The sequence below is a fragment of the Macaca nemestrina genome, chromosome 13, assembly GCF_043159975.1.
Source record: "Macaca nemestrina isolate mMacNem1 chromosome 13, mMacNem.hap1, whole genome shotgun sequence".
Lineage (NCBI taxonomy): Eukaryota > Metazoa > Chordata > Mammalia > Primates > Cercopithecidae > Macaca > Macaca nemestrina.
Genome location: NC_092137.1, coordinates 72,623,636 through 72,649,226, shown reverse-complemented (window position 1 = coordinate 72,649,226; position 25,591 = coordinate 72,623,636). Strand labels below are relative to the sequence as shown.

Sequence of the window (25,591 nt, the reverse complement as noted above, 5' to 3'; positions counted from 1 at the left end):
CAGTGCACTGCACATGTGAAAATCTAAGGATAGTTAGTTGTTATTGCTTTAAAATCATGAAGACTATAACTTGCTTTATGAGAAAAGCTCCATGGCTAATGAATTTTCTCTTTTGCTTGCCCGACTGGTTAATGGAATCAGAGAAATATTTTATATTTTTTACAATAATGCTTTCATTCTCTACTGGAAATATATAGGGATTTGAGTTGCCAATCTTTGTTAGTGCATACCCTCTTCATTCATTTTATCATTTGGTTTCCTTTTTTTCAGTTTTGTTCTGTATTAGTGTTTCAAAATTCTCATTTGAATTTAATAATTGCAATGAAACATATAGATTTACAAAGGAGAATGATTAAGTTGGCAATTATATATATATGAGTGTGTGTATATATGCATACAGTAGTCAATAGTTCATTCATTCTCTGTGTTCCTTGTTTTCTCTGTAGGAGCTGGCACACTGCAGATATTTTATATAAGAAATTATACCTAAAACTCAAGTGCAGTAGGAATGTGTAGGATGAAAATAGCGACCATAGTCTTGTATCATTTTTTCAGGCACACAGCTCTCAATCAACTTATGTAAAAGCTTCTTTGGAAATTTATAGATGGTCTCTCCTCCACCTCCCAGGCCCTTACCAGCTCTTTTTAAAAGCACGATTGAGTTTGGATTCTTAAATCTAAAATGGTGAATGGTGTGGGAAGTACACAAACTGCAAATCTTTTTGTCGTCAAAAATAGGCAGTACAAAAGCTCTGCTTTGTTTGCTCTTATCTTACCATGCCTACAAGGCTTGTCCTTGCTAGGTGCTGTGCTTTTATGATATGCGTTTCTTAGCTATGGAGAACCCAAATAGAAGCCCTCCTGGCCATTAAAATGGCAGTGTCACTTCTTTTTGACCACAGATGATGGACCCTATACTCTCTGAGAGGGCTTTTCTCAGACATGGGTCAATGAGTAGTGCCCACTCAGCAGTTATTTTAGTTTATAGGCTGAAGTTCCTTGAATTCCAGAAGAAAAGGCAGTCATTGTTTCTCTGAGCCCATTGCCAGATACCTGGTCATTTGATAGTAGGTGCTGCCAACCTGAACAGCGGGGGCAAGCAACCTGTTCCTCCTTATCTTGGCCTAAGATGCCATCCCTGTCAAGAAAATGGAGATGGATCATGCTGCTCTAACCTTGACATACATCATTGTCAAGCCATGCTATTGACTTTCAGAGATTGGCCAACAAAAACAAAGTACTGTTTCTGGTAGCAGAACTTACCTTGGATGCTGCGAATGTTCGTGATGAGGGAGTACAAAGGACCTACTACATGAAAGATCGTAATTCACAAATGAACTTCTTTTCTGTGGCAAGTTCCCTCAATACCCTGAAATGCTGTCTGGCTGTTTGGTAAATATGGTACTTATTCCATCTCTAGCTACAGACAGTGGCTGGTTGCTCTTTGAAACTGTTTAGCTGTTTCCTTCTGGTTTTATTTCAAGGGATATTGGGGTGGGGAAGCCATTGGCAGTAGAAGATCTAACTTATTCAACTAATAGTTTCTAAAAGACCATTTTCCTGATACATGGTTTTGAAAAGGAGAGGGACAAATTTATTTTTTAGTTGTTGTCCCAAGCTTGCTGCTCCATCCCTCTTTCTCTGCATTTTCAACTTTAATTGTTTCAGATTTCATTTCTTATTTTTTGCAACTTTGAGACCTTCTACACCTTAAGTTTCATGGACCAGAAAGAATAAGTAATGCCATTTCAAAGAAGAACAGTATGCTGTGGTTATTACTATTTTCATATCACTTGACCCTGATTCCAGACTTGGTAAAACATGTTTTGTCACAGTTAAAGTAGTATGTTGTAGGATTTTCTTAATTTCCAAAGCCTTTTTACTGTTGATTTTTTTACTAGAAATTTTAAGAAACGATTATTTAAAATTTTCATTACAGCTGGGCATGGTAGCTCATGCTTGTAATGTTAGCACTTTGGGAGGCTGAGGCAGTTGGATCACTTGAGGTCAGGAGTTTGAAACCAGCCTGGCCAACATGGTGAAACCCAGTCTCTACTAAAAGTACAAAAAAAGTAGTTGGGCATGGTAGTGGGTGCCTGTATCCAGCTACTCGGGAGGCTGAGTCAGGAGGATCGTTTGAACCTGGGAGGCAGAGGTTGTAGTGTGCCGAGATGGCACCACTGCACTCCAGCCTGGGTGATAGAGTGAGACTCCATCTCAAAAATAAAATAAAATAAAATAAAATATAAAGTTTTCATTGTGGAGATTGATCCTCATAATTTGCTTGAAAACACACAGAAGCATTCTCAGGGATAAATGAGCCAGTAGAAAGAACAACCCATCTTAATCATCATTCCAAACCGGAGACCTTACCATTAGCTCAAGGGCAGTGTGTGGTCATCTCTTTCTGCTCTATCAACTAACTCCAAACATCACCTCAGCTGAAAATTATTTTACTTATTTAGCACTGGTGCCCCTCCTTCCATCAAGCCATTTGTTCTTCCTTTCACCCATGTAGGCCAAAATCCTAATGTTCGTAGTATGCCCCAATCTCCCAAGAATTTCTGATGCATTCGCTGCTCTTTTTTGTCTCCCAGTGTTTACACTAGTACATTTAATATATTTTTTGGCCCTCGCTTCATGTTGTTAGGGCTGACATCAGTAAACTGTTTATATTAATTGAGCTCTTTTATGGGGTATAAACCGGGAAACCATATTAAATACCATGTCTATTTAGAAATTGTTTTAATTGTTGCAAGTTAACAGATTTCTACTCAGGTCTACAAGAAGTTCCCATAACATTTTAATCCATCTACTGTGCAAGGTAGAATAACACCTTATACATCTCAAAAAAAATTGATTACAGTCCTTTTATAAGACTTTTTTTTTTTAAGTAAGACATTTTAAAAAGTATGCCTTTGCATCATTACTCACTCCAGCATGCCAGCGTTTAACAGATTCTGATTTGGATTATGCTGTTTTAATTAAATCGTATATTTAATCTACTTTTAGTATTACAAGTATTAACATTTGTCCTCTTTCTTTCTCTTTAATCTATTTGCATTTATGTGCATGAAAGAAAGAAAAGGAGAGAGAGAAAAAACCCAAATATCACCTTAGCATTCTCAATTGCATATTTCTGAGATCGAAATTTAGAAAAACTGAAGAAAATATCATTGCCAACACTTCCATTTAGAAAGCCTGAAGTTCCAAGAGCTAGTAAGTCAGTGTATAGACTTTTTAAAGCCTTGCCTTTAATGTTCTATGCTGGTAGCTGACTCTATTTTCCTTCTATTTTCTACTCCTTTTCTGGAAGGAGCAGATGGTATGGTAGGATCAATAGTGGGATAATGTACATTTGGATGGGTGAATTGAGGCCTGTGTTTTTGTTTTTGTTTAACCACTAATAGCTATGAATTTGTGCAACTCAGCTAATCCCTTTCATAATTTTTTCAGTAATTTGTTATATGTAAATGGGTTGCACTAAAATCCCCAATTGGACTAGATGACTAGGTATTACCCATTCAAGGGTGATGAAGTTGGTTAGGAAGTGTGTTCTGAAAGGCAGTAGTATGTACAAATTGTGAGAGAAAATAAAGAGCATACTGAAGAGTTATCTTAAATTAGAGAACTAAAACTAGTTCATTTTGACTAGAGAATAGGATGAAATGAAGTAGGGTAGTCATAAGGAATTCATGGAAAGATAAGTTATTGTTAGATCTTGCAAGATGTATTAAGAAGCATATACTTTATTCTAAGAATACTGAGAGCTGTTTATGTTTTAGGTATGAGAGTGTCATGATCATTTCTACTTTGGAAAAATAATTATAGCAACAGTGTAATAAATTCGTAGGAGAGAGGCCAAGACTAGATGTAGAAACCAGTTATAAGTAGGGTTGCCAGATAAAAAACAGGATGCCTGATTAAATTTAAAGTTCAGGGGAAAAAATGAATTTCAGGTAAACAAATTACTTTACAGTATAAGCATGTCCCAAATATTACAGGTTATATGTAAATGGCCTAAGGACATAAAAAGTGTTGCTTTAGTAAGAAGGAAGCCAAAGAAAGAGTAGTTTTAGTGGAAGTAGGGTGGTGGAAACCAGATTGCAGAGTTGAGGAATGAATGGAAGATAAAGATGGTGAGTCAGTGTTTGTAAACAAGTCTTTCAGAAATTGATTTGAAAGGGAGGAAACAAGGTATTTATTTCACTTCCTCTGAGAAGTTCAGTGGTCACTTTTCTTATGTCGCTATTGTTAAGCCAAATGACTATGAACTGTTTAATTGTAAATAACACCAAACATATAATGGGACCACAAATAAAGAGAAATTATTTTTAATTTGTTTTCTTTGTAGGCATCAGTAAAATTTTCCTAATAAACTTTTTCTTCTTTCTGTCATTCTCTCCCCTTTCATTCTGAATGATGTACCTTTCTGGAGAATTTCAGGTCTGCTCACTTTTTTACCAAATCCAGCTGTCAGACTGCTTGAGGCCTGCCCTTCCCCTCTGACTCACTGGAATCTCTTTCTCAGCTGTCTGCCCGTCAATGGATGGAAACAAGGTGTAGCATGATCCCCTGCCCAGACAATTAACCAGGGGAAAGGGTGAGGTTCTTGACTCTCCCCTACAAAAGCATTTGTGAGGGCTTTTTCAACAAGGAACGTTTTAAAGACAGGGCTGCTTTTAATACTTGAAATGCTCATTTATGCTCTATACTTACTGGCACTTAAGATATTCCTTAAAAAGCACCAGTCTATCATGGAAAGAAGTTGCTTATGTACCTTGAGAAAAAGTTCATTTCCTTTTCCTCAAACTAATCTAAATTCCCTTTAAACACCAATCTCCTTCTCTCTGCAGTACCTAAGAGTTCAAATGCCTGATGCTTCCTTTAGAGCTCCTGTTGTGTCTGAAGTCAAATCTTTGACGCCTTACCTAATAACTACCAGCTTAAGGTCTCAGGTTTCATTGGCAGAGATTCTCTTCTCCTTTTTATTTTTAAAAATTTGTTTGTTTTAGGAAAAGAGAAAAGGGAAAACACCACATCAAACTGAGCTCTTAGTCCCAAGTTTATATTCTCTAATAAGATGGATCCTAAGTCTTAGCTCTTGACCTCTGAGAATAAATTCATTAGCCTTTATAAGCAGAATGACAGACTGTTTGTTATCTATGTTAATATTGATCTAATTGCATAAATTTAGCCTGGATGTTAGATCATTGTTTTAATACTTTACATTAAAATTCTATATTGGGGGTAAAAATTATCAGCTAATCCTAGAACAATTCCATGAAGCAAAGAAGGAAAACTAGACAATATAGAAAATGTTAACTTCTTCCAGGAAAGATATGCATAATGTTTTACTATGCCATTATCAAAAATGGTTGCTAATGAAGTCTAACGAAGACTGTTTTAATATAATATATTTAATTTTTCAATTCATTGAAGAGGTGGCCATGTAGATAAAAATGCATGTTGTTGTTTTATTGCATCCAAGGCCAATAGTTTTCACAATTACTTTTGCTGGGACATATTTGGCTATAACCTACTTATTAAAATGGACCCCATATCAAGTTGTACTGCCCTTAATCTGGATTGGACTTTATGTTCTGACCACAATTCCCTGACACCAACTGAGTATCCTACAATTCAATCTAACTGTAACTTCCCAGAGTTAGCAGAGACCCCACAAACAGGGGGGTCAGTCCGACAAGACTGCCCCACTTCAGACTCCAGTTGCAAGTCTCCGGTGTCCTCAGGCCACCTGCACTTCTGCCTAGCCAGCCACAGACTAAGACTTGCCACAATCCCTTCAGTTTCAATAATTTGCTAGAACAACACACAGAACTCACTGAAAGCTGTGTACTTACAATTATAGTTTTATTATAAAGGATACAACTTAGGAACAACCAAATGAAAGAGACACATAGGGCTTGACTGAGGTGGGGAGTATAGCGATCATCCATGTCCTCTCCTCATGGAATCTGAGTGTGTCTCCCTCTCAGCTTATCAGTGTTTTCATCAGTCAGGAAACCACACTGTGTTTTAGTGTCCAGAGTTTTTATATGGGGTTTTATTACATAGGCAAGATTGATTAAATCATTAGTTACATGATTGAGCTCAATCTCCAGTACTTCTCGCGTCCTGGAGGTCAGGGATGGAGCTCAAAGCTCCAACTGTTCAATTCCATAATTGGTCTTTATGGTATGGCCAGCCCCTCCCTTCAGATTCTCTAAGGCCCCGCCATCAGTTACCTCATTAACATAAACTCAGATATTGCCTAAAGGAGCTCATTATAAATAACAAAAGGTATTCCATCACTCAGGAAATTCCATGAGTTTTTGAAGCTCTATGCCAGGATCCAGGGACAAAGACCAGATATATTCCTTATTATATCACCGACCTCAAGAGTATATTCAATTCAGTCCCATAGCTTTAAACAAGTGAAATATTATTATCTTCATTTTACAGCTGAGACATCTGGCACTGAGAACTTACATGTTTGGCCTAGGGTCACATAGCTAATAAATTCTAAAAGGGCTAGAATCCCCATTATCTCAGCCAATGATATGTTCATTTTCTGTGGACATTAATTTGGAGTATGAGACTAAGTTTTGCTAGCAGATTGTAAGACCATATATGAAATATATATGAGAGAAACATTATCTCCTTTCAGCTTGGAATGGGTCACACTGACTTTTAAAAAAATGTAGCTCTTTTAACCTAAGAAACGCCCCATGTGGAACCTACCTTTATAATTTTCTCACTCTCAGCATTTTTTGTAACGTATGCCATACCTCCACCTTGCTCAAGAGTCCTGAACATTAGTCTTAATATTTTTCTTGTTAACGATCAGCATTTATTTTATATTGTACACTTATAAAACAATTTGCAGTATTTGCAGTTGTTGCTCAAATTTGCTACTGTCATCATTGGCTGAGGAAACTGAGGCAGAGAGTTTTGTCCTGAAACTTATATGCTGATCAACTGTCGTAATTTTAAAAACGTTATATCCTACGCTTTCCAAGTGATTTGTGACCACTTTCAACACTATAAATTTGAAAAATGAATAAATTAGATATAAGAAAGCAAAAATGAGATGAAGGCAAGAATACAAGTAAAGGATTTGTAGAGACATAATAAAAATGTACTGACAAACATGTTGAAGCATATACAAAATATATAGCTCTCTCATTATCTAAGAGGGCAACATTTTTAAAGTTCCAAATACTAAGAGAATTTTCTCATAATGGGAACTGAACAAAAGTCCTATGACCTGAATATTTATGTTCCCCCAAAATTCATATGTTGAAATCCTAAACTTCAAGGCAACCATATTAGGAGGTGGGGCCTTTAGGTTAGGTCATGAGGACAGAGACCTTGTAAATAGGATTAGTGCCCTTACAAAAGGGACCCCAGAGAGATCCCTTACACCTTCTACGTGTGAGCCTACAATAAGTAGGTGTTATCTATAAACCAGAACACAGGCCCGATTAGACACTGAATCTGTAGGTGCCTTGATCTTGGAGTTCCCATCCCAGAACTGTGAGAAATAAATTTCTGTTTTTTATAAACTCCCCACTGTATGGTATTTTATTATAACAGCCTGAATAGACTAACAGAAGAGGCCATAGTGCAGTATCATGGACATTTGCTTCAATTCCAATTTCATAGCCAATAAAAAAATAGAATTCATATTGCTACGGGTTTTGGCAGTGCCCTTTCCTTGTCATTCCAAAATCTTAAGTCATTCTTTACATACTTCATTTTGGTTTCCATTTGTTATAATCAATGTCATCTAGAGCTACGATGTTCAGTACTATTGCTACCAGCCACAAAAGGCTGTTGCGCACTTAAATTGTGGGTAGTCAGAAAATGACATATGCTGTAAGTATAAAGTACATACCGGATTTTGAAAAAATACAAAATATCTCAATAATTTTGAAAATATTAATTTCATGTTGAAATTATATTTTTGATATATTGAGTTAAACAAAATATATTCTTAATTTTAAAATTAATTTTACTTGTTTCTTTTTGTAATGTGTCTTCTAGAAATCTAAAAATTACTCATGTGGTTTACATTTCTATTTAGACAGTGCTTTTCTAGAGAATTGATTTTCACTGTTCTGTTAAATGTCCTACAGAATGCTTTCTCAATGTAAAATTTCAGATAGCCATAGCTTCGGATATATGTTCATGTGGCAGAATAGTCAGTGCTGAACGAACACATGGATAAAATTAAGTTCTTAAAAGCATAGTAAAAATATCAAGGATATAAAGTTACTGCTTTGGAACACCAGTCTTTCTCATCTCTCAGGAAGCCCACCCCTTTCATGGCAGATCTTCATCTTTCCTAGAGATTATGCACAGAAGCACTGCTGATTGCCAACGGGAGAGGCCTTATTTTAAAAGATATATGGTGAAATTGACCTTTATTTTGAAAAATTGTGATGCATTTGGGAACCTTGGAGGAAAATTGTGACTTTACATAGATCTATGTATTTTAATGAAAAGAATATTTTATATGTATACAAAGGAATGTGAAAAGTGAGTATTTGTTTTTGATATTGTAGAGTGGGAGTTGCATATTGAAATAATAGATTTAAAGGGATTAGATTGTAACTAGTTCACTGACTTAACTTTTTTGACCTTTTAAAATCTATTAATACAAAAGTCTTCAGCAATTACAAATACTCCTTTCATCTTGGGATCCTCAGATTGTAGGTTGAAAACCTAGAACATCTTTGTTATCCTTGGCTATTATTTGTCTATGGAAGACTAAGGGAAAATCCAATGCCATATAGCCTGCTATTGTTCTGCCATTTCTTATATTCTTTACTTTCTTTAACTCTTCCTCCTTTATAAGGAACCACACATTGAAAAACTTACTCATTTAATTCAGTGAATATAGCTAAAATAGTCGTATCCATCATTTAGAATATTTCCTTAGATGAAAAGCGGTACTTCATGGACTCCATGAACTGCCCATGGACTCCATGAACTGGTAGAAAATGATAATCATCTCTGTTTTTTTGAATTTTGAAATGAAATTGTTTTTTAGTTTACTTTTTGAGATTCAACCCACTAATTTCCTTATTTACTGATTATTCTTATATGTTAGGCAAGACATAGAAATAAGCTTCTCCAGTTTTCTAGGTTTATTCCTCTTAAAACAATGCCTCTCTCCAGGTAAATGTATGTTGTCATTAACATTAGTCACTCACTGCAAGTGCCTATATCCTCATTTCTTCTCAATGCACATGGTACAGCCAGATGGAGATTGATCTGCCTGTTTATTTAGCAGCAGCAGGAAGGACTCTTCGTGCTTGTGGCTATCTTCTCATTTATGGGAGATTAATTCCTTGTTTAATTAAAAAGCCATGTCTGTCTGTCTTAGTTCTCAATTGTAAGAAGATAGGAGAATGGAACTTTAGAGAAAATTTATAAATACATTTGGAGTACTGGTTCAGCATTTGCTATTAGACTTCATTATTATCAATTTTAATCACATTTCCTACTAAATAAAACACCTTTGAGAATATGTTAGAGTTAGCCTTCACTTTCCTCTGCCATTTTTATACATAATTTTTTTTAGCAGACTGTACTTTTTAGAACAGTTTTAGGTTTCCAGCAAAATTGGGTGGAAAGTACAGAGTTCTAATATACTCCCTGCTCTACCACATGTATAGCTTCCTCCACATCAACACCCTGCACAAGAGTGGCACATTTGTTATAATCAGTGAACCTACATTGACACATCCTTGTTACCCAAAATCTGTAGTTTACATTAGGGTTCACTCTTTGTGTTGTACATTCTAATGGGTTTGGACAAATGTATAGTAACATGAATCTGCCACTGTAATTTTATAGAGATTAGTTTCATTGTCCTAAAAAATCCTCTGTTTTGCACCTATTCATCCCTCCCTTTCTTCTGTCTCCTAGCAAGCCCTGATCCTTTACTATTTCCATAATTTTCCCTTATCTAGAATGTCATATAGTTGGAATCATACAATATGTAGCCTTTTTTATTAGCTTCTGTCATTTAGTAATATGCATTTTAGGTTCTTTTATGTTTTTTCATAGCTTGATAGCCCATTTCTTTTTAGTACTAAATAATATTCCCTTTTCTGGAAATAACATCGTTTATTTATCCATTCACCTACTAAAGGACATCTTGGTTGCTTCCAGATTTGGGAATTATAAATACAGCTGCTCTAAACATCCATTCCCAGATTCCTATGTGGACATAAGTTTTCAACTCATTTGAGTAATACCAAGCAATGCAATTACTGGGTTGACGATAAGAGTATGTTTAGGAAAAATAGGAAGTACCAGGAATCAGTTTTCCCACCTAAGCAATAATTACCCTGGCAGAATTTATCTGATGTAACTATTTTGGAACTGCAGAGTCTATTAAACGCTTGCAACTTCCAGAGGAAGGCTTGGACATTAAAGTGTGGTTAACTTTAATCAATTTTATTTCTTGGTACACTAATAGCTACCCATCCGCAACCCCAATCCCATGGCAAGCAATTGTGCATGTGTTCCCAAAGCAGCTTACACACAACTTGTGGCAGCCAGAGTGGGCAAAATGACCTTGTCCTCCAAATATTGGGTAATTGTCTTCTGATTGCTGAATGCTGCTTCTAATCACAGAGGTTCAGACAGAGATGGGCGATCATTCTTTTTTGTTTTCCCAGGATTGTTGTTCGCTCCTGCTCCTCTGGCTAAAGTGATGTCAGGAGATTTAAAGGGCTCATGCTTTTATTCTCCCTACTTCTCTTCATTCTTTTTTCTTTTTCCCCATTTGGGAGCCAAACATTAAAGACTAAGACATTCAAAAGCAATTGCATAATTGGAGAAAATTAGAAACTAACTGTAGAGGTCCAGAGAAAGGCACCTGCTCAGAAAAGATGTGAGAGGACCTGAAGTTTACATATCAGGCTGATCCTTGCCATAGACATGGTCTATAACAATCAACAAAAAAAATCAACAAAAACAGTAACAAAAAACAGCAAGTCCTAGAGAAGGGGAAGGATATTTTTTCCAAAGTTGCCATATTATTAGATTCAAATGTCCAGTTTTCAATTAAAAATCACAAGAAATACAAAGAAACAGGAAAGTATCATGTATTGCCCACGCAATGCAAAAAAAAAAAAAAAAAGTAAATCGACAGAAACTGCTCCTGGAAACGACCTGATGGTGGATCTACTAGACAAAGACTTTAAAACAACTCTCTTAAAGATGTTCAAAGACCTAAAGAAAGATGTGAGGAAATTCATGGAAATGATGTATGAGCAAACTAGAAATAGCAATAAAGAGATACAAAACCTAAAAAGAAACAAAAAAGAAATTTTGGAGCTGAAAAGTACAATAACAAATGAAAATTGGACTAAAGGGATTCAAAGGTAGATTTGAGCAGAAACAAAAAAGAATCAATGAATGGGATGATAAGGCAATGGAGATTATTGGGTAAGGAACAGAAAGAAAAATGATAGAAAAAAGTAAACAGAACCTAAGGGACATGTGAGACCCATCAAATGGGCCAATCTAGCCATTTGGAAGTCCTCAAGGAGGAGAGAGAAATGGGTAGAGAGAATATTTCAAGAAATAATGACTGTAAAATTTTCTAGATTTCCTGAAAAATATGAATATAAACATGCCAGAAGAACTCCAATTTAAATGAACTGAAGGATCTTACAAGACTCTTTGTAAGCATTTCTGTTTTGGTGCTTACAAGACTCATTACATACAAAGGATCCTTAATAAGATTTGTAGATTTTTTTATTACAAACTTTGGAGGCCAGATGCAGTAGGTCAATATATCCAAAGTACTAGAAAAAAAACCTATCAATATATATATTTCCAGATATGTATATGTAATTTTATACATATAATTTTATATATAATCTGTAATTTTATATACATATCTGAAAAAAATTATCCTTCAAGTGAGGGAGAAATTAAGACACTACCAGATAAATAGAAGCTAAGGAACTTCTTTCCTACTAGACCTGCCCTGCAATAAATGCCCAAGGGAATCCTACAAAGTGAAATGGAAGCACACTAGACAGTCACTTGAAGCCATATGAATAAATGAAGATCTCAGTCAAGGTACATGCATGGGCAATTATAAAAGCTAGTATTATTATCACAATGGTTGGCAACTTCTTTTTGTTTTGTTTGTTTGTTTTGAGACAGTCTCACTCTGTTGCTCAGGTTGGAGTGCAGTGGCATGATCTTGGCGCACTGCAGCCTCCACCTCCTGAGTTCAAGCAATTCTTGTGCCGCAGCCTCCCAAGCAGCCGGAACTAGAGGTGTGTGTCACCACGCCCGGCTAACTTTTTGTATTTTTAGTAGAGATGGGGTTTCACCATGTTGGCCAGGCTGGTCTTGAACTCCTGGCCTTGAGTGATCCACCCGCCTTGGCCTCCCAAAGTTCTGAGATTACAGAAGTAAGCCACCGTGCCCAGCCTTCTTTTTGTTTTTTATTTAAGAGAATAATACATTAGAAAAATTATTAACCTAAAATTTAGTATTTAGAAGTTAACCAAGGAGGTGAAAGATTCCCCACACTAGGCTTAATAGTATTCCATTGTGTATATACAACATTTTCTTTCTCCATTGACCATTAATGGGCACTTAAGTTGCTTTCATGGCTAATGTGAGTATGAATATAAATGCTGTGGTGAACACGGGAGGGAAGATATCTCTTTGAGATACTGATTTCATTTCCTTTGGCTATATACCCAGAAGTGGGATTACTGGATCATACGGTAACTATAGTTTTAATTATTTTTCTTTTCATTGTTTTTTGGTTTTGGTTTTTTGTTGTTGTTGTTAATATTTTCAGAGACACAGTGTCTCGCTATATTGCCCAGGCTGGTCTTATCCTCAAGCAATCCTCCCACCTCAGCATTCTGAGTAGCTGGGATGACAGAAGCAACTACACCTGACTCATTTTAATATTCTGAGGAACCTTCATTCTCTTTACCAAAATGGCTGCACTTATTTACATTCCCAATAACAGTATACAAGGATTTCTTTTTTTCCACACCCTCACCAGTGTTTGTTATGGCTTGTATTTTTGATGATAGCCATCCTTACAAGTTGTAGGATGGTTTATCTTATTGTGGTTTGATTTGCATTTCTCTGATAACTTGTGATTTTGAGCACTATTTCATATACCCAATAGTCATTTGTATGTCTTTTTTGGAAAAATGTCTATTTAGGTCCTTTGCTCAAGCTAAGGGCTTGTAAATTTTGTTTATCTTTTCAAGAAAGCTAACTCTTAGTTTTATTGATCTTTTCTATTTTTTTCTAGTCTCTATTTCATTTATTATGCTCTGATCTTTATCATTTCCTTCCTTCTAATTTTGTGCTTAGTTTGTTCTTTTTGTAGTTCCTTGATGTGTGAAGTTAGGTTGTTGATTTGAGAACTTTTATTTTCCTTAATGTAGGTATTAATAAATATCTATAATTCTGATACCTAATAAATTCTAATAAAAATCAACTTCCCTCTTAAAATTGCTTTTTATGCATCCCATAAGTTTTGATATATTGTGTTTCTGTTTTTATTTGTCTCAATATATTTTTATTCCCTTTTTAATTTCTTATTTGACCCATTGGTTATTTAGAAGGGTGTTGTTTAATTTCCACATATTTCTGAGTTTTTATAACTTCTTATTATTGATTTCTGGTTTTATATACGATTATGCTCAGAAAGGTACTTAAGATGATTACAGTCATGTTAAATTTGTTAAGACATGTTTTGTGACTCAGCATATGACCTATCCTGTAGAGTGTTCTCTGAGCACTTGAGAAAAATATATATTCTACTACCGTTGGGTGGAATGTTCTTATGTATTTGGTAGGTTCATTTGGTCTATAGTGTTGTTCAAATCTGATGTTTTCTTATTGATTTTCTGTCTGGATGATCTATCCACTGTTAAAAATGTGGTATTGAAGTCCCCTGTCATCATATTGCTGTATTTCTCCTTTCTGCTCTGTTAATATTTGCTTCATGTATTAAGTGTTCCAATTTTAGGTCCATATCCTCCTGATGAATTGATTCCTTTATCATTATATCATTACCTTCTTTGTCTTTTGTGACAGATTTTTACCAAAAAGTGTATTTTGTCTGATATAAGACAAAACTTCTAATTATCATTGCCATGGAATGTCTTTCTTCATCCTTTCATTATCAGTCTGTTGTGTCCTTAAGGCTAACACGAGTCTATTGTAGTAATGTATTACATGTTCTGGATACAAGTCCTTTGCCAGACATGATTTGTGCATATTCTTTTTAAAATCGTGGTAAGAACACGTATATGACATCTGCCCTCTTAAATTTTTAGGTGTACAATATACAGTACGGTATTGTTCATTATAGGCACAATGTCCTACAGCCCCTTGTCTTTCTCGAAGTTGGAGATCTAGTGAGTTTCATATTTAAAATATAAAAAGGCAAAGAATAATTTACATCATACAGTCTTACCCTAGATAATTAATGGTATCTATTTTGTATGATTACATGTCCATACAAGCACACTTAGACAAGTATACTCAGATGAATCTCCAAGGAGCTTTTCCTTTCCACCTCCACCTCCTCCTCCTTTTCTCTCTCCTTGACATTGTTCTCCCTTTGTTCTTACTTCCTTATCTTCTGGCCATCCTTTCTCTGACCAGTAGGATCTGAATTGGATTCCCTATGGAGTACATCAACTCCTTTCTGTAATTAGCTTAGTGGAACCACTGTGATGTGATGCAAGAAGGCTTGGCTTCCCTAGACACTTCATAGTCTAGCATACCCTTCATCTGTTGCTCCAGGGAGCCAGATACCAGGAAACCATTATGTTAATACAGCAACAACAGCTCTTATTTTTTCATTCCCACGAAGAAAACACATGTGACCTAACATGATCTTAAGCTATAAACAAGTAGCTAGTATAGCTTAGGCTTTTATGCTTTTTTCCCCTAATTCTCTGGCATTTTGGCCAAAACCAAATCCCTAATCCATTCAGCAAGAGCAGGTGATGCTATCGTGTCCATTGTCTAAACTGGAAGTTTACTGGAAACAATAGTATACTGATGTTATCTAGGAACCTCTTGTTAACATTTTGCAGATTGTCTTTTCACCTTCTTCCTATTTGAACAAGTTATTTTTTCTCCCAAAATTGCTATTTTATATACTTGCCAGACATTGTGCTAGTTTTGCTTTTCTGAAATACATTTTACCTTGTTCATCTTACTTTGAAAACTCTTCTTGTTCTATGGCATTTTGCAAAGATTTAGAAAAATTAGCTTTATATTTTTTCTCACAGCCTTCTTTTGATAAACTCCCAAATGTCCTATCTACATATATAGATTATAGACTAATGCAGTTATTTTGACTTCTCAAGGCCCCTCCTAACTCTCACTCTACCATTTTATTCTAATTTAGTATTCTGTGCTCTTTTTATATGTTGCTTTCTTTAGCCAAGTGTGAATGTACCAAATTAAAGTTAATTTGTTTCTTTCCCCTTGACTAAGTGACAGAATTTGTTAATTTTAAGATCAGCCTACAAGAAGTCTAGAAAGCATTTTGAAATGGGTGGAATCCTTCCTTTTCTCCCTCTGGTAACTTCATTATAATGTGAAGATTATTAGAAATATAAAATTATAGCATATTTTTGAAAAATTGATAGTTTTTTAAAATGACTACCGTATCTCATAGATTTTTGTGTGTATGAGAATATGAAGAGTTAGATATTTGGCAAGTAAAGTATATTAGTGATTTTCTTTCTCCTCTGATTCATTTACTAACAATATGCCTTCTTTCCTGCAATTTTGTATACCTCCTTTTAACTTTTTAAGTGAAAATATTTCCTTCATAAATTTCAAATGAATTGGCAGTTTCCTCATTGAAAGATTTTGCACATTTGCAAATGGTATCTTGGAGTCAGTTCCTGATATCAGCTTTGATTCTGTGAGTTTCTACCATGCATGATTGGACAGGAGCAGGGCAGAACTACTGGGAAGAGCCAAGCTTTCTTGGAGAATGGGTTGGTACCTGTCGGAGGCTCTTCTATCCTGAACAAGTTTCCCAAGAAGAAGCCACCTTGCTAGTCTCACTGAACTTTGATTCAGTCTCCCCGTAACATGAATTGGTCAAAGGTAGGGTTTGGTTCTGCGTTGAGTGGAGCAAGTACCTTGATTTCCTTGCCAGTGCTTCAGAATCTCTGGTACTGGCTTGGATCACTTAGATACTGAAAACCTACTAAAAATTCTGGATTGCAAAGATAAGTCCAGAAAGGGAATTTCCATTGTGACCTATGTATCCGTTGGTTTCACTTGGCCAATATTGCATGTATTTCTCTTTCTTATTATGTCAGAGAAGGACAATTTTAATTAAAAGCTCTAAAGAGAGGCTTCTTGTGTGTACATATAATCAATTTGAGGATGCATCAGCATATTACAAGAGACTGGGAGCCTCCTGCCCCTCTCTCATGTGGTAGTTTTCCTCTTCTTTCTATCAAGTAGCATCTGAGAATTTGGGTTTACAGACCGATCCTAGTTGCCAGTAATGCTAAATCTTGAACAAATTATATTTCTTGTTACTAGGGAAAGTACTGCAATATGAGCTCCACTACATAATGTGTATGTGTTTGTGTGTGTTCTTCCATTTCCTTCTCTCAGGTTACAAAAGTGGTCTGTATTTCTTTTTAAAGTTTATAAAATATAAAGAAGAAAAACAAACCCTCATAACCTTCCTGTCTGTAGCAGCCTGGGGTAACATTATGACGTGAGTGCTTACTATCATGTTTTCTATGCATATTATATTTTATATAGTTGAAATTAGAGTGTATACAAATTCTCCTTTATTTTAAAAAATATTCGCACTTTCTAATGCTATTAACATTTTTAATATATTTTAAAAGTTAATCATATTTCTGAGGGCATATTGAGACACAAAGTTACAAAATACCTATTTTATACATTTATTAAATTTTTAAAAAATACTAATGAAAATTACTATGCTGTAGCTAGAACACTAGTAGTTAATAATATCAATTTCCTTTAAAGGAAGTAATTAAATAGTGCCTATAAATAAATTAGCAATGCCAAGTCACTAACTCATCACTGAGCCATCGCTGAATTTTTTTCTTATGTTTTGTCCTTGATATAGAACAGTGTTTCTTAACCTTTTTTGAGCTACCAATCCTCTGAGAATTCAGTGTAAGCTATGAACCTTCTTTGCAGAGAAATTCATATTTACACTAAAAAACTAATTATAATGATACTCAATTATGATATGCTAGGCACTCTGCCAACTGCTTCACATGTGTTATTCTGTTTAATCCTCATAGGAGCACTATAAGGAATGTTCTATTATCTTCATTTTTTAGATAAAGATATTGAAGTGTAAAGAGGTTAAGTAAATTGTGTAAGTCCATAGAGTTACTAAGTGGAAAGCTGGGATTCAAATTCTGATTTTTATTGCTCCAAAGCCCATCCCTTTAATCAATGTGCATATAATTTTAGGGAGCTCATGAATTCCTAAAGCCTGTTTATTGATACTCAGATTAAGGACCCCTTACCTATTACAATCCAGAGATTTTCATTGGCAGTGAAGAGCACATGTGACCAATGAATCTTGCTATTTGTGTAACTTATTTAATTAAAACACAATATTGGTTGAACATCTACTATTTTGAGTGGATATTTGGTTTTGTGAAATGGTCTTTATCCCTAAGGAGTTTGCTATCTATGTGAGAAGACAAGAATTATATACATAAAGCAATGAGAAAAAATACAAATATGAGGTTGAATATATACTCATCAGACATTTCCATAAGCTATATGTGAAAATTAATTTCTTTACTTTGTCATACCTGATGCAACTGTCATTCTTTGATTCCTTGATTTATAAAAGGGGCAATCAAGCCTAAAAGGTCATTATATCCTTTGGGAACCTGGAAGATTCAGTGTGTCATAAAAATGAGGTCAATAAAGTGACTCTGAGAACTAAATGCGTATCACATCCAGATTCCTAAATTGTTTCATCAGCTTAATCTGTTAGCCCGAGGGAGCATGCCCAATAAGGAAATTCAAGAATGTGTAGCCAGCTTCCAAGCATTCAGACAGGTGATTCCGTTGAGTTGGACATATATAGGACGGCAGAACATCTTGATAATTGCTGCCATTTTGACACAAGTAGGGTTTGTACTGACAGAGAAGTCTTCAGATGCTTCGAGTGATACAGCATAGACTTGAGTTATGCAGTGCCAAGTGTGACAATCCATCATCCTTGGGAGAAACTATCAAGTATGGGAAGCTAATTTTAGCTGACTACCTAACAATCCAAGCAGTCAAAAAGAATAGCTGTGGCTGTAATTCAAAGAATTGCTATTAACAGGAGCATAGTATGGGAAAATTGTACATTTAACTCGAATAGCTCCTGTATACAAGGTTATCACAGATATTGGCTATTGTAGATATAAAAAATGGATTATATCAAGCTTTTTATTAACATAGCCTTCATAAAATCATCATACAGTTTTAGAATTTTACTTTTTTTTTTTTTTTTTTTGAGACTGAGTTTTGTTCTTGTTGCCCAGGCTGGAGTGCAATGACGCGATCTCGGCTCACTGCAACCTCTGCCTCCCAGGTACAAGTGATTCTCCTGTATCAGCCTCCCAAGTAGCTCAGATTACAGGCATGTGTCACCATGCCTGGCTAATTTGTTTGTATTTAGTAGAGACGGAATTTCAACACATTAGTCAGGCTGGTCGCAAACTCCTGATCTCAGGTGATTCACTCGCCTTGGCCTCCCAAAGTGCTGGGATTATAGGCGTGGGCCACCGTGCCTGGCCAGCATTTTACTCTTTTAAAAAAGTTTTATCACTTGGGCAATATACAACAGAATTAATTTATGTATGGCATTTGAATTTTCTTACCAAAGCAAGTAGAAGCTTTAGTACTGCTAAGCATGCCATATAGTTTATCTCATTAAAATAAAAAAAGAGGCATTTTTAATTTTAAATGTCTACAATAAGAATTGTGTATATTGTTGTTTAATACATCTGTGCTATATTTTAATTAGTTTAATAAATTGCTTTAAATTTCATTTTGTGTAATGTTCTCATAATTCCTGCAAACTAAGTCATTAGCATTATTTTTAAAAGTGGGGCAAGGGTTTTATGAAATGCTATGTCTGAGAAGCCCCCAAATGGAAAATATTTTTAAAGAACAGAAGTTCCTAACCTTGTTCGCAAATTACCATTTGAATCTATCCAGCCACTAGTAGTTGGAAGTAATTTTCTAGACATATATGCAAATATCTTGATAAATTTTATTGATTCCAAAAGAAGAATATGATACCAACTCTGTATAGTTTCTTAAATTCAGTCCTGGATAGAAATATAATTTGAAGGAAAACATTCCTTTTCATATTTGCTTTGAACAGACACTTGAGTTGTTTTTGAGGTAAATAGGAGATTGGCTGTGGGCTTCATAGAAAGAATTGAAGAATAGTCTAACTGCCCAACTTTTGAATTTGGCATGTGTGTGTATGTGCATGTGTGTGTGTGTCTGTATAGGGAACTTAAGACCTTTTGATTTCATAATAAGCAGGGCTCAGGGACAATAAAATTTGACATTCTTAAGTGTTACTAGTTTTTGTCCCTATATCCCTGTACAGCCATCTTCTTGTTAATGACATAGAAGCCAGAGTCATAAACTGAGCATGTACCCAAGGCGCCACTGTAAATTGCAGATAGTATTCATGTAGTCTCTTCAGGCTAAGATTAAATTGGGGTAGAGGAAGAAGAAAGAATTTTTGAGAGTGGAATGGAAGTAGAAGTCAAGGACAAAGAATACGCTAGAAGGACAGACACGTGCAAATGTTCCCTAAGTTTTGCAGTGAGATTTATTCAGATGGACCTTTTCATATCTGTAAATATTCCTTTGCTCAAAAGCCAAGCCATGGATTGGGATAGCCTCTGCTTCTGGGGTGTGTGTGTATGTGTGTGTGGGTCGGAGGGGGGAGGCGGGCAATAATGCAGTCATGAGATAATACAAATAATCAGTGAGGGAATAATTAATGATGTGGCAGGGAATATTTTTTGATAAATGCTTGGGGAATGAGGTGACAAGCGTGAAATTAGAAAATTCCTTCAGCGATCTAAAATATAAATAGCTTTCGGAACTGAAAAGAGTTTCACAGCTGAAGATTTTATTGTGTTGAGAGGAAAAACTTTTTTCTCTCCCCCACTCCCTCCTCCTCTGCAAGTTGTTTGTCCATTCACAAAACAAATACTCTGAAGCCCAGCGCAGCTCATGGGAATAAATTTCAGGTCGAATTAGTACAGTTTCCTTGCTGTCAGGATGCTGGAATTAATGGTGTTTTGATGACACGAATTTTGAAGGGCAAACAAAGAAGCTGAAGGGAGAGAGACATGACTCCTTAGAAGCTTGGTCCTCCTCTCCCCCAGCTTCTCTTGTCTTCCCTGTCATCCGTCTGCCAATCTCCCTGTCCATGGTTAGTTAAAGGCGCTTTTTATCCTCTTTTCTTTCCCACAGAGTTTGCCAGATCCGGCCCGGTGCCTGGGTTCCAGGAGGACACGCTGCAGTTGGCCTTCATCGACTTGAGACAAGTAAGTCTTTGTGTTTTTGTTTTTTGTTTTTCTTTTAAGATGTGTGACTGAAGACCATCAGGTCTTAAGGAAAAGGGGAAGGGAGGGGGATCGGCATTGGCGATTCACATTGGAGACCTAAGGGTTTTCCCTGTATTTGAGGCCACCTCTTTTATTTAGCTATCTGGGATCCTTAGCTATGGTGGAGTTAAAGGTTTTGTGGGTAAAAGGGAAGGCGGCGGTGGGAGGGGGGACCCAGAGTAGAGGGACTCAAGTGACCCTCAAGTGATGCGACCCATTGTGCTGTTGTTGGCTTTTGCAGACATAGCAAAAAGATAACTCAGCAAACCAATGCTAAGCAGGTGCACTGATGCAGAGACTGCCTGCTTGGAGAAGTTTTGTTTGTAGATAATGTGGCCAGTAGCATTTAAGAAAATGAAATATTTTACATTCTAGATTGTTGGTTTGGTTTGTTGACTTTTTCCTGCTGCCTTAAGTCTTCCCGCCTCCTCCTTTGTAGAATCTGGTCAGTCATGGGTAACTAAGTGGTCGTTTTTGAAGATGATTAGAAAAGGCCTGGACCAGTCATGCTAACCCTATTAAAGTAATGTGATGAAAGCTGGTACTTGGGCATACCTGAGCTTTGGCAAGCCCATTAGATAGAACCAGTCATTCTATAGGACTGTTTCTTGCAGATTGAACTGAGTGGGTTGGTAGGCCTTGGTGGTTTGGATATAGGGAACAGGGTGGGTGGGGGCCCAGTGAGGGAGAGAGTTAACTGGGCTCTGTCATCTCTTCACTCTTAAGATGGATGGGGTTGGATAGAAAGTGTGAATGAAGTAAGAATCAATGACTGATGCTTCTTTCCTATTAAAACAATCTTTTTTTTGTCTGTTTAAAAAAGGGGGCTGGCTTTGTTTCTCCTGCCATAATGATGCAGTGCCTCTTGTTTTCAGAGCTGACATAGTTTGCATTCTGAAAACTTTTAGATGCCCAGGGTATTTCTTAAAGCTGCAGGACCCCTTGTATCGGTAGTTCCTTACCACTGTGATTCGATTCATGCTGGAACAGCTTTTAACCCATAATGGATGGCCTGAGCTACCCCTGAATCCTTGTAGATGGGTGGTGTAATCTGTCATCTGATGACAATTCTGGAAAGCACTGTTAAGCAGAAAACAGAAAATTGTGTGTCTATAGACCTGCCAAAGTTTGAGGATTCAGGCTGTGTCCCAGAAACGTGTGTCAACTTAATATTTGGGGGCCAAGGTGGGGGTTCTCTTGCACATTAAGGATTCACCAGCCTGATCACAAATGGAACAATCTCTTCCCACACTTAAGACCTTCCACCTGTAGTTTTAGCAACTCAACCGAGACTTTAATCCCTTGACTGATGTAAGATTGAAAGATTGGGATTTTGGTTTAGGGTATGTGAAGTGATATCTATTGGATTCCCTCCCACACTCCTGCTTCTTCTCAGAAACTTCTAACCCAATTGGCTTTTCTTGGAAAGCAGAAATTGAATTTCATTGGAGAAACACATCCAAGGAAAAATGTTTCCGTTCTCACTATTCATGAGAAGGAAGCATGGTTATTCTCTCCAGTTTGTGGTTTTGGTCCCTATGGAAAGGAACTAGTGTTCACAGAAAATGTTAACTAAGGGAGTAAGTTAGAAAGCACAGCCAAAATAAGGTGGATCAGAGTCGGGAATGAATGTGCAAGTACTTGTAAGCTCTCAGTGAGCCCTGTCATTTATGCTTAAGTTCCTATTTTCTATTACATTTTTCTTCCCAGAGTTGCTTTTGTAATGTTTTAATGGTAGAAACCCAAAATCCAAAATTTTACTGGTAATGAAAGAGTATGCCTTTTTCTATTCATTCTGTCACCTAATTTCTACTTATACTTGTCTCTACTGAAACAGCTTAAAGGGATAATTTTTCTAACCTAGACTGTTTGAAAAACTTCTTTAGTTCTTGGTCTGTAGCTCATTATTAGTAGACCTCAGGTAGGTGGAGTCATTGTGAAAAAAATGATCTCTCCACATCCTGTGCTGAAAATATTTATCTCTTTGCAGTTTGTCTTAGTCATTCTCAGAACTTATTTAAAGGAGCATCATTTTAAAAGGAGGCTTCTGAACTACAGAGATGTTCAAACTCTAAACAGAAAACCTGGGACTATGTTTTCTTAAACATTTAGGCTTCTAAAGTAGAATTTTTGAATTTTGGGATTGGAGGATAATCTTAAAAATTATGTAGTATTACCTTTGGCTTTATACTTCAATCCCTGTACAACACCCCAGACTTTGATTGAATATCTTCCTTGAGGAGGATCCACTACCCCAAAGCAGCAAGTTCCACCTTACGACAATATGATTATTAGAAAGGTATTTCTTAAGTTGGCTAAAATCTGTCTCACTTAACCTTAACCCTTTAAACCTTTATATTTTTATTTGGGCATCCCCAATTAGAGGAATGGGCTTCCTAGTCCTCATTTATTGAGCCTCCTATTTGCTAGTATTTGAGTCTTTTTCACATGTCACATTGTTACCTATTTCTCATCTAGTCCTCACAGGGTTGATTTTATGGACCAAAACTGGATACTACTCTTACCGGTCTGTGTTTTCTGTGTTTTTCTTTCAGGCATGTTATTAAGAACACAGATTTTTCTTTCATTATATAATGACCTATCTAAACCTTTAACTGACCGCCTGAGTTATCTAGCTTAAGTGATTTAATCATTATGCCCTTAATAAGCCAAAGATAAAAATATTAAATAGGAATGGCATAAGTTAAAGGAAGAAGCTAAGGTAAGCTAAAGTTAAGGTAAATTATAGGGTACACACTCATGTAAGAAGAGGATCTGCCCCCAGTGCAGTGCAGCAAGGATATTCTTTTACTGTCATTGAGTGTATTTGACTCTCTGCTTTATATGTGTATTCTGAACGTGCTTTCATAGTCTCTTGCTTTAGAGAGTTTCAGACAGTATCAATTGAATGAATAATTTTAAAATATTCAAAACATGGAATATTTGATGAAATCATCTTTGTATAGACTATAATAACAGTGTCATTTAAAAGCTATAGAATTTCACTGGGAAGCAAATTAGATGTGGATAGAAAACTATTCATCCTTTTTCACTTGTCCTATTCTCATTTTCTACTTCTTGGAGAAGGAGAGATGACATTTTGAATATACAAGCTTTCATGATATTTTGTTTTTGTGTGGCACTTCAGAGTTAAAGTACAAATAAGTTAAACCTCATTTGTCAGATTTCTGAGTTTGGAAAACCTACTATTAATAGTATTGTGAATTGCAGAGTACAAATCAAAATCCCCTTCTTTAGCACTTTGTGTTTTCTGTCTTTGTAAGTTCATAGAAGTAGGATTGCAGTATGACTTCCCATGCAAACATCAAATATATGTGTATATTTCCATCAAAATCCAAATTTGCTGAATTTTGAGAAGAATAGCTTAAAGACTCATTTAATTAGCTATCTTGAAGTGGCATATAAACACCAAGTGCTGACCTTTAATGGTTCATAATTGAGAATTACAATATAGGACCAATAGTAGATTCTCAGTACTTACTTTATTCTTTAAACTGTGGCATGGTTTGTATTTTTCTTCCATGGTTAAACATTAAGTAGATAATGCTGATGAACACTAGAATTTGATTTTCATTTCAGTTTATTTTATCAAAGTCTAAGTGCCTACTTTGTACAAATCACAACCTAAGTGTTGTGGGAATACAAAAAAAGAATATAGTATAATCTGTGCCCTCTGGGAGCAAAGGAATGACCAGCAAATTCCTGATTCTAGTATAAGGCACACTGTGATAAGTACTACATTCAAGGATGAAGCCATTATGTATGTTTCAGTTATTTCAGTGACTTTTGCTACATAATAAATTACCCCACAACATGTTGGCTTGAAACAAGAACCACGTATGAAGCTCAAATTTCTACAGATTCTCAATTTAGGGTAGTTTCAGCTGGGCTTACTCATACTTTGAGGTCTGCTGCTAGATGGGCTAGGAACTGGTTGGTCTAGGAAGCCTTAGCTAGGGCTACTCTTTTCTACTCTCTCTCATCTCTCATTTACAAACAACCTAACCTAGACTTATTTACATGGCATCTTGGCAGAGTTCCAAGAAAGCAATAGGAAATGCGCAAACTCCTTGAAGCCTATGCTTGGAACTAGCAAACCATCAGTTCTACCACATTCTTGTGGCTAGAGCTAGTCACAAGGCCAGTCCAAATTCAAGAAATGGGGACATAAACTTCAATTTACACTCTAGTTGAGCTATAAGACATATATAAACGATGCAAATGAAGAGCAAGATTGTACCTGTAAGTGCAAAAAGAGGCCATGAAGTAGAGAGGCCTATGTGTGCCTGAGTAACTATAAAATATTTCATGGAAAAGGTGAAGAGTCGCACTGAAATTCAAGCATTGTTAAGGGAAGAAAATATGTAAAGCATAGAAAATAGCAGATTTAAGTTTTGTTTTAAAACATGGATGTTTCGTATGTTAGTTTAATTAGGATCTAGACTGTCTTTTCTCTTTTAAGTATTAGGCTGATCTCTTTAAACCCCCATTTCTTAATTTCTCATATTAGTTTTTGTTGTTCATCTTCCTCATATACCTCTTCTTTTATGTCCTATCTATTCTCCTCATTAAGTGCTACTATTTGCAGGCTACCCTGAAACATTTCACGTTTCTGTTATTCACATTCATTGTAAGTGCTTAACTTCCTTTGATAATAGTTTGCATTATTTATTTAATCTGTGATAGTTCACCTTCCATGTTTGGCCAAAGGCTTGAGCGTGTTCCTTTTCTTAGTAACATCCTGTTATTTTCTGTTCCTTGGCCCCAACAGTTATTTACTTCTGATATATACTTAAGTTTTTATAAAGCTGAATGAACTAGGTTGTGACATTGCATCAGATCTCGTGAATGGAGCTTGTTGGCAACGACTGTCATAC

The 25,591-nt window shown here is 36.0% G+C and overlaps 1 protein-coding gene across 6 annotated transcripts in view; it reads left to right on the top strand.

Moving 5' to 3' along the window:
* The window catches only part of LOC105465254 (exocyst complex component 6B), a 676,825-nt gene that overhangs the window by 480,344 nt on the left and 170,890 nt on the right, over positions 1 to 25,591 (top strand). For all 6 annotated transcript variants that reach the window (XM_011713573.3, XM_071076900.1, XM_071076905.1 and 3 more), the window contains one exon: positions 20,560 to 20,633. In XM_011713573.3, coding sequence (XP_011711875.1) covers positions 20,560 to 20,633 — 74 coding nt within the window. The remainder of the gene's footprint in view (positions 1 to 20,559; positions 20,634 to 25,591) is intronic.